We start from the raw sequence: 9,925 nt of genomic DNA on the forward strand, positions 1-9,925 counted from the left end.
ACAGGAATGCTGTTTATAATCTTCATGCTTCCCCTCTCTCTCTATAGTGCCAAGTGAAGTGAAGGTTTTCTCAGGGGCCCCAGGATCAGCGGGGGCCACAGTCAAGCAAGCGGGTCCTCCAGTGGCCCTCGGACAGACAGTACAGGTTAGTGACCAACACTGACCCTCAGCAACCAGCTGCTCCTCTATCACATTGCAAACATAAATGAGTCCGAAAATTATGAGAATAATAATAATAATAATTTCTTAAACTCATTTAGAGCTTTTCTGGGCACTCCAATCAAAGTGCTTTACAGGCAATGGGGAATCCCACTGTCGCCACCAATGTGCAGCCCCACCTGGATGATGCGACAACAGCTATAGTGCACCAGTACGCTCCCCACACACCAGCTCTCAGTGGGGAGAACAGAGTGATGAAGCCAGTTCAGAGATGGGGATTATTAGGAGGCCATGACTGGTAAAGGCCAGGGGGAAATTTGGCCAGGATGCCTTCTTTCTTTTTGAGAAAGCAGTGTGTTTAAGCTCTTCCCCCTCCTTCTCATCGCGATCGCTCTGCCTCTCCTTCCTCCCTCTGCAGCCGAAGCCTGGCGTGATCAGCACAGTGGGCGGGCTCTCTTTGGGGAAGGGGGGTCTACAGATCCAGGTTTTGGGGACAGGGCTCCCACAGATGACAGCAGCCCAGCCCTCTGTCCCAACACAGACACAGGTGAGGGAAATGATGTGGGAACCCCACCCCCCCCAAAAAAAAAACAGTTGTATATGACAGTGTTGCTGTTTAGTGTGTTCTTTTCTGACACCTGATAGCATGGCGTAGCTGTGGTTTCCTTACGGTTTACTTTATTGCTGTGCTGCAGCAACTGTACGTCTCACTAAGTCGTGCAGTAGCAGCTGTCAGTGTGGCACAGCTGTTGTGCACCTGGAGGTGTTGTCTGACACACTTGTGTTTCTGCCCTCACAGCCTGCATCTCTCAAGAGGCCTTTCAGCCTCCAGCCCAGCAAGGAGGCCAGGTGAGAGCTGTGTGTTGGGACTGTGTGTGGGGCTCTGCGCCCTGGGCACTGGGCATGTGTGTTGCTTTCTGTATTGTGTATGTGTGTGAGTGTGTACTTGTGTTGCCCTGTACTTCTTGGGCATATCTTGGTGTACTGAAACGGACGAATTGTCTTCCTTGTTCTCCCTTACTGTCGCCGTCTATCCTTCTCTCCATCTCTCTCCCTCCTTCCCCATTTTCTCTCTCTCCCCATCTCTCTCATCTCTCTCTGTCATCTACATCTCTCTTCTCCCTTCCTCTCTATCCCCCACTCTCCATCTCTGTCATCTCCATGTCTTTCCATCTCTCCCTCCTTCCCCATTCTCTCTCTCTCTCCACCTTTCTCTCCTCTCTTTCCCCCCCCCCTCTCTCCCTCTCTGTCCCCCTCTCTTTCTCAATTTAATTCAATTCAAGGTGCTTTACTGGCATGACCGATGAGTACAATCAGTGTTGCCAAAGCAAAACGAATACAATTCACATAAAACAGAAGAGAAATCTACAGCCATTTACAACAAGGCCTGTCTCTCCCCGCTGTGTCTCAGGATGCTGGAACAGCTCCGGAAGCAGCAGGGATCCGTGCTGCACCCTGATTACCAGTCTCCATTCCGCTCCTTCGAGGACGCTCTGTACCGCCTGCTGCCCTACCACCTGTACCAGGGCACCGACTCCTCCAACCACGATTACCAGAGAGGTGCTGCCCGAACCGACACCCCCACACCCCAGAAACACACCCCGCTTTCCCAGACACCATCCTTCTCTGAACACTTCTTCCTCTCACTGCGCTGCCTGCAGGGGGTCTGTACTGCGTGCAATCTGCCTCAGATTCCCGAGGCTGTGCAGGCCTGACCGATACATCACAGTGTTGACATCTGTAACAGAAAACATTATTGTTTGAGAGGCTCACTCTCTCTCCAGTGTGTCTGGTGTTTGACTGTCTCTCTCTCGCTAGTTTGTGTGTGTCTGTGTCTGTGTGTGTCTGGTGTTTGACTGTCTCTCTCGCCAGTGTGTGTGTGTCTGGTGTTTGGCTGTCTCTCTCGCCAGTGTGTGTGTGTCTGGTGTTTGACTGTCTCTCTCGCCAGTGTGTGTGTGTCTGGTGTTTGACTGTCTCTCTCGCCTGTGTGTGTGTGTCTGGTGTTTGACTGTCTCTCTCGCCTGTGTGTGTGTGTCTGGTGTTTGACTGTCTCTCTCGCCTGTGTGTGTGTGTCTGGTGTTTGACTGTCTCTCTCGCCTGTGTGTGTGTGTCTGGTGTTTGACTGTCTCTCTCGCCTGTGTGTGTGTGTCTGGTGTTTGACTGTCTCTCTCGCCTGTGTGTGTGTGTGTGTGTGTGTGTGTGTCTGGTGTTTGACTGTCTCTCTCTCACCAGTGTGTGTGTGTGTGTGTGTGTGTGTGTGTGTGTGTGTGTGTGTGTGTGTGTGTGTGTGTCTGGTGTTTGACTGTCTCTCTCTTGCCTGTGTGTGTGTGTCTGGTGTTTGACTGTCTCTCTGTCTCTGTCCTTGTAGTGGATGAGGAGTTCGAGAATGTGTCCAGTCAGTTGTTGAAGCGCACCCAAGCCATGCTTAACAAATACCGCCTGCTGCTCTTCGAGGAGTCCAAGGTAAGCTCTTCCAGCCTGTCTGTCCCTCTGCCTTCCTGCCTTCAGATGTCTGTCTGCATTTCTGTCATCCTGACTGCTCTGTGAGTTCTCCTGTGTCTGCTCGTCTCTCTGATGCCCTCTCTCTGTGCCCAGCGGCTGGGACCATCAGCTGAGATGGTGATGATCGACAGGATGTTCATCCAGGAAGAGAAGACAGCGTTGAACCAGGACAGGATATTGGCAAAGGAGAGACCAGGTACTGGGGCACACCATGTAGTGTGTACTGCCCACAGTGTCACCCCACACTCCTCGCTGCCCACACCGTCACCCCACACTCCTCGCTGCCCACACCGTCACCCCACACTCCTCGCTGCCCACACCGTCACCCCACACTCCTCGCTGCCCACACCGTCACCCCACACTCCTCGCTGCCCACACTGTCCACAGTACACTTGCCGTTACGAACATCCTTGCTGTACTTTCTACACTGCAGATTGAAGGCAGTGCAGGTATACACTGCACACTACACTCTGTATATATCATACATTCAGCAGGCTGCATTCTGTATGCCACACACTGCTCTATCCTGAATCAAAGTAAATGCTACCCAGTCTATTAAATGTTCTCCCTGTCCCTCTCTTGTAGATGAATATGTCGCTAACTCACAGTCCCTGCAGAGCATGGTGGCTTCCGCTCAGCGCTCCCTGTCTGCGGACAGTGGTACTGCAAGGGCGTCCGGGGTGGGCGTGCCCGCTGGGGGAGGAGGCGGGGCCACTGCAGCCCAAGCCCCTCCCCTCTTCACCCCCACCAAGCTGGTGATCAAGCAGGGCGGAGGCGGGGCCTCTGTGTCCTGGGCCACGGGCTCGGGCCCACCCCCCACGGCGCCGGGGTCGACAGGGGGTCAGAGCTCGTCGCAGCCGCCCTCTCTTCCGCCTCCGTCGCGCCACCCCTCCGCCGGTCTGGGCGACGACGACGACGACGCCCTCCCCTCGCGCAGCAAGCCGCCGATCAAGACCTACGAGGCGCGCCGGCGCATCGGCTTGAAGCTTAAGATCAAGCAGGAGGCGGGGCTGAGCAAGGTCGTCCACAACACGGCGCTGGACCCCGTCCACACGCAGCAGCCCCAGCCGGCCGAGCCGCCGCCCAGGCTCTCGGTTTCCACAGCAACCACCGTCATCAGGACTCCGCCCCCTTCGTCCTGTAGCCCCGCCTCCACCGCGGCCACCAGCGTAGCAACCACAGCGGCAGGCCCCGCCCACCACCACCTGGCAACAGCCTCGGCTCCGGTGGCATCGCCCCCGTTTTCTTCTTCTTCTTTTTCCTCGTCGTCCTCCTCCTCCTCCTCCGCCCAGATGAACGGGACCTTGGAGCATCAGGAAGGGGACCGGACCAGAAGGCACCACCTTGCTGCTGGGGCGACGCCGCCGCCCCCCCCTCCCACCTCCTCTCAGACTACTTCCTGTCGCCTGCCGCTGCGGAAAACGTACCGCGAGAACGTCAGCCCCCCCTCCCGGCCGGGGGTGGTAGGCGGGGGGTGCAGCAGGGGGGCCAACCCTCAGCAGCTGCCCCCCCCGTTCCCCGTCGCGCGCCCCTCCCCCCCTCACTCTCGGGGCTCCTCCCCCCCCCCCGGCCGGACCGTGATCGCAAGCGTGAAACTGGAAAACCGGGGTCCCCGGGCGAGCTCCCAGCCGTCCCACGCGCGCACAGGCGGGACGCGGGCGGGCGCCGGGGCGGAGCCGGGGGCCGCCGGAGGCAGGCTGGGAGACGGCGGGGGCAGCAACAGCCGGGGGGGCCGGCCGGGCTCCCCCGGGTTGATCCAGGAGCTGGCCGAAGTCGAGGAGGTGCTGTACCGCGGCGTGACCAAAAACCGCCACCACCGCCAGACGCACTCCCGCCACCGGGCGGAACAGGGGGGCCGGGCCCCGGAGCGAGCCCGGGGGGCCAGAGCCAAGAGCGGCGGGGGGGAGGCGGCGGGGGGGTCCGCTGGGGCCGACCGGCACAGTTCGCCCCTCTCCCTCCCTCCCCCGGCGGCCTCCTGCCCCTGGGACTCCGCGCTGCCCGCCAAGCGGCGGAAATCGGACTCTCCGGAAGTGGACAACGCCAGCTTCTCCAGCGGCAGCCCCCCGCCCGACGACTCGCTCACCGAGCACCTGCAGAGCGCCATCGACAGCATCCTGAACTTGCAGCAGGGAGCGGGGGCGGCCGGCGCCGCCAGCGGCAGCGGCGGCGGGAGTGTTGGCAGGGGCCAGGGCGCGCGGGGGCCGAACTCGTCCCTTTTGTCCCAGCCCCACCCCTTGCCCCCCGGCGCCGCCGCCACCGCCGCCGCCTCGGCCCCCTCCTCCTACAGCAGGCCCCCTTTGTCGTCGTCCTCTTCCTCTTCCTCGTCGCCCTTGCTGCCCCAGTGCCCGCAGATAGGGGGCGCCGGCGGGGGCGAGTTCTCCTCATCACGCGGACAGAATGGCAACTTGGTGTCCCGGACTTACAGCAGATAACGTCCCCTCAGCCCGGGAGGGCAGGAGACAGGGAGGGAGAGAGGGAGCGGAGGAAGGAGGTGGCGACTGTGTCTCGATCGCTCCCCGTGCTGTCCAATGTAAGATCGCTGTGTTGTTATTATTTTTTTTTTTTTTAGTGGTCAAAACAGAAAAAACTTTCAAAAAAAGCTACGTGGGGTCATTTTCACGAGATGTGCTCTGGTGTCTCCAAAGACTTGGGGTGGCGTCCTGGTGCTGGGGTCCCGGAGGGGGGTGGGGGGAGGCATGACGTGAACCGAGGCGCTGTGGTCGAATGCCCAGTCCTCTCCGACGCCACGGCTCTCGGGAAGCGTCCGAGACGGAAGAGCTGGTGGTGGTGGTGGTGGTGGTGGTTGTTGTTGCAGAAGGCACAGGTGAGTCTGCAGATGCCCTTCCTGAGCGCGCGGGCGGCACGAGGGCGCGGAGCCCTCCGGCGCTGGGCGCCTCTCAGGAACGGGTCCGACGCCTCGCTCCACCCTTAGCATGTCCTGTTGTGTCCGGGAGGGGGTGGGGGGCTGTCGCCCTAAAACAAACCACACCTTAAAAACACTACACCACACCCCGACTCGGACCGGGTCACGGGCTGCGCTGAACGCTCGCCTCCGCTGGCCAGAGGTCACGACCCCTCGAGCCCCCCAGCCCTGCCCGACAGCTGGACTGTCCCCCCCGCGAGACTGTCCCCCTCGCCGAGCGGAGGGGCGAGGGCTGATCCCCCGGGGGTGAGGAGGGGGGTGGGGGAACTGGGTTTGGGGTTCAGGTCAGCGCTCCTGACCGGCCCGTCTCCCTTTAACGGGCTGTGGACCCCGGCAGCCTCTCGCGCCGGGCAGACTCCGCCGGTGAAGTCGATTAAGCTAGGCGGCACGTGAAGACAGACATCCAAACGTTTCGCGGTCGCTGCCAGCATCCGCTTTGTCTTCTCTTTGCCCGAGCTCTTCGGGGGAGGGGGAGTGCCGGCCGGATTCCCGGCACGGGCCATCTCTCGCCCGGCATCGTTCCCATTCCAGCGTTCCCAGTCATTTCCAACATTTCCCTGCGTCGTTTCACAGTCTCGCTCCCGGAGTTTTTTCGTTTCAGATTTTTTTTTATCGCTTTCTTTTGGGATTGTACAAAAACAAACCAACTCTGGATTTGCATTTCTGGACACTTGTTTCCCGGAGCCCGCGAGGAGACCCCGGCACCGTGCCCCCCCGTGTGGGATCGGCCAGCGGGGTGCAGAACAGCGTCGCGCGCGCTCTGGAGTAGGAGTCCACACGCTGCAGTTCACTCCCAGTGCGGGCCGGTTTCACACACTGCAGCCCGGTGTGGTGCAGCTCGGTACAGTACAGAACAGTGCCGGTCCAAACTGTACACTAGCGTTCAGTCTGGAGCACTGTCGTGCACTTTAGTACAGCGTAGCTCAGTTTGGTCCAGTCCAGAACAGTGCCTGGGTGCGTTTCGTTCCCTGTGAAGTGTCTTTTCCACTAATGAAGTCGCTGCTGTGCGCGGAAGGCGTTGTGTTGTGAAGCGGGGGAGCTCTGGGAGAGAGGGGAATTGCACATGTATAGAGGCGTGACTGAGCAGGCCCGTGGCGATTTCCCAAGCCGCGTGTCGCCCCCGATCTGAACAGGGGGTCCACCTTGTCCGTCCATTCCCGTCTGTCTCGTTTCCTCTCCGCCCGTCTCTCCAACCGTTCGCTGGGACCCGGGCCCCTGTCGCGGCTCTTTTTCAGGCAGGTGGCAGAGTGGAGTTAGAGAGGGAGTAAAAGCAGCTGCCCGTTCCCCTGCCCCACCTTTTCTGCACCCCAACCTTCTCTACCCCCCCCCCCCGTTTTGAAGGACAGAGGGACAGGAGGAGGAGGAGGAAGAGAAGGACAGATGCGAGTCTTGACAGCTGACCCCCCCCAAACACACACACTCTTTTCTCTGCACTGCGTCTGTCTGCCCTCTGCTCTCCTCCTCCTCTCCTGTCGTCATTCTTCCCCCCCTCTCTTCCTGCGCTGCTGCTGCTGGGGGAGGGAGGGGCGCGGCAACGCCAGGGCGCCCCCACTTCTTACACGGGGGGGTTCTCCCGCCAGGTTGGACCCCAGAAGGCTTTGCAGTTGGCCGCGACAGTCGTGGCACTTTTCCCGGCCGCAGTGAGGCGTGAGGCTCGGGGTCACGCGGAGGTCATGCTCGGGGACCGGCGCGCACTCCGGACACTCCTGGTGCTCCGGAGCTGGGAATCACCGGGGAGGGGGAGGTGGCGAGGTGCTGGAGGCGCCCCTTCCCCTGCGCCTCTTAACGATCTGAATCTGCTCGTTAAGGGGTTCGCTGGCGGAGTTTCACGACGCCTCCCGGTTCTTTGGCTGCCGGTGCTGACCTGCGGGAGGCGCAGGGGCCTGGTCGCCCGCGCCTCGGACTCGCCAGCCCGCCGGGGCGCCAGGGAGCGGCCGGGGTGCGTGTGTGCCGGATGAGTCCCGAGTGACGCGCAGCTCTTGGACTTCTGGGTGGTGTGTGAATGGCTCATGCCGGGACGGTGGAGAGGGTTGGGCAGGGTGGTTAGTGCCGCCCAGTACCTGGTGAGCGTGCAGCAGCAGGGCCTGCTGTGTCAGAAAGACACCATGTTCCCCTAGACTGAGGTTACAGGCGTGCCAGGCCACCGATTCTTGTTCAGCAGTGCTGTGCTCCTCTTCCTCTCCATCTCTGTCATATCTCCTCTCTTTCCTCACTCTGTGACTCCTCTCTTTCCCCCTGTCTCCTCACTCTGCCTGTCTCCTCTCCCGCTCATCTCTCTCCTAACTCGGCACCTCCTCTCTCTCACAAGTCTGTCTCTGTGTCTCCTCTCTCTCACACACGCGTCCCCCTGCGTGTCTCCTCTCTCTCACACACACGTCCCCCTGCGTGTCTCCTCTCTCACACACACGTCCCCCTGTGTGTCTCCTCTCTCTCACTCACGTCCCTTTGCGCGTCTCCTCTCACTCAAACACACGTCCCTCTCTTTTGCACACACGTCCCTCTGCGCGTCTCCTCTCTCTCACACATGTCCCTCTGCGTGTCTCCTCTCTCTCTCACACACGTCCCTCTGCGTGTCTCCTCTCTCTCTCACACACGTCCCTCTGCGTGTCTCCTCTCTCTCACACACACGTCCCTCTGCGTGTCTCCTCTCCCACTCCCTCCGTCCTCAGTCCTCTCTTCTGTGTCGGATTGTCTCCCCCCTTTTCTACCTTCGGTCCCTCCTCCACTGTAACACTCTTTGGACAGTTAAACACAGCATAAACAAAAAATTCAATGACTTTAAATAAAAAAAAACATTTAAAAAAGTAAGAGAATTTGAAATATAGTACTACAGATTAATTTTGTACTGTATTTATTGTGTATAATGACAAACTCTTTTTTTTAAAGAACTGTACATTTAGTAAAACTGTAAATTAAACATTGCTTCTTTTAAAAAAGAAATGGGTGCATTGCAATGGATTTTATTGATTTTTTTTTGTATTTATTGTATTTATATTTATTTTTATTTCAACCACGATTAGTGCTACAGAGCTCTGCTTTATCAAAGGGATCTGGCCTGTCTTCATGAGCGGCTGTGTCAGACCCTCCAGGACAGCCACTACAGCACCTGAGGCTGAACTGCAGTGCTTCTGTCTGCTCTCTCTGCGTCGTGCTTGTTCAGTCCCCAGCGCAGTGTCTCTCTCTTTAGGCCTCTGTAGTTGTGCCAGGGCGTGAGCTGGCGAATTCTGCACAGGCTACAAGTGAGGTGGGATGTGTGTGTACTGGTGAGTTTAACACGTAGTGCAGTGCAGGAGAATGAGCTCTAACCTGGAGATGTCTCTCCCTTGCAAGCATCCCAGCAAATCCTAACAGGGTGCATGAGCAAGGATACCCTAACTGACCCAGCCTTATCAGAGCTCAGTGGATCTTGCACCATACATTACCAACTGTGTGCAGAATTAGACAATATCAGTCACAGGCCAGTCTGGACTAGTGATTACTGAACTACAGGGCCACAATACGACACAGCCCAGACTGGTCCGGCGATCTCTGGACTAGAGGGTTACAACATGACACAGACTGGACCGGTGATCTCTGGACTGTAGGGCTACAACATGACACAGACTGGACCAGTGATCGCTGGGCTATAGGGTAACAACATGACACAGACTGGACCAGTGATCTCTGGACTGTAGGGCTAGGCTCCTGTGCAGGGTGTGTCCTTCTCTGTGCCCCTTGCTTGCTGGGGTGGGCTCTGGCTCCCCGCTACCCTGAATTGGATACAGTGGCTAGAAAATGAATGGATGTTGTACTTGCGTCTTGTCTAAGCTTTAGGTTTAGAATTGCAGATTGAGTTCATTTCATGCTAAGGGCTTCGGTATCTTTTAATATACCGCAACGTATGCAACAATAAAGGGGCACGGCTGACCACTGTCACATATTATAAAAAAAGAAGACTGAAGAACAGCTGGTAGTTCATTCACCCCTCCTGCCACCAGAGGGCGCCCCAGAGCCAGGCTTGCGCTCAGTCTGTGCCGAGATGGAGCTGGGGGCGAGAGAGGAGCAGTGGGTGTGGGGGGAAAAACCATGCAGCTCTTCAGAAAAATAAACAAAAGCTTTTCTTGTCCATTTTTTTTTCCAGCAGCTCCAGTGAGAGGACAGTCCATCTCTCTCACCAGGAGCTGATGAGCCCTTTCGCAAAGGGCGGGGATCTTGTTCAGATCTTCCTTTGTAGGTGGTGGGGGTTTGGAGGGGGTGGCTGGGGGTGAACCCACACTTTTTCCACCCTGGTCAGCTTCTGCAGCTTCATAGGGTGTGCACCCCCAGCGGTCCAGCCTGACCCCCCCCCCCCCATTGTGTGGG

General features: G+C 58.3%; 1 protein-coding gene across 5 annotated transcripts in view; it reads left to right on the forward strand.

Annotated features, from left to right (window-relative positions):
- Nucleotides 1-8,524, forward strand: part of bicra (BRD4 interacting chromatin remodeling complex associated protein) — a 31,682-nt gene extending 23,158 nt beyond the window's left edge. For all 5 annotated transcript variants that reach the window (XM_088627848.1, XM_088627851.1, XM_088627846.1 and 2 more), the window contains 7 exons: nt 48-145; nt 578-706; nt 959-1,008; nt 1,571-1,719; nt 2,528-2,622; nt 2,755-2,857; nt 3,247-8,524. In XM_088627848.1, the coding sequence (XP_088483974.1) occupies nt 48-145; nt 578-706; nt 959-1,008; nt 1,571-1,719; nt 2,528-2,622; nt 2,755-2,857; nt 3,247-5,093 (2,471 nt within the window). In that variant the 3' untranslated portion in view covers nt 5,094-8,524. The remainder of the gene's footprint in view (nt 1-47; nt 146-577; nt 707-958; nt 1,009-1,570; nt 1,720-2,527; nt 2,623-2,754; nt 2,858-3,246) is intronic.
- Nucleotides 8,525-9,925: the final 1,401 nt, after the last annotated feature.

Source organism: Lepisosteus platostomus, chromosome 4 (genome assembly GCF_059453375.1).
Source record: "Lepisosteus platostomus isolate fLepPlt1 chromosome 4, fLepPlt1.hap1, whole genome shotgun sequence".
Classification (NCBI taxonomy): Eukaryota; Metazoa; Chordata; class Actinopteri; order Semionotiformes; family Lepisosteidae; genus Lepisosteus; species Lepisosteus platostomus.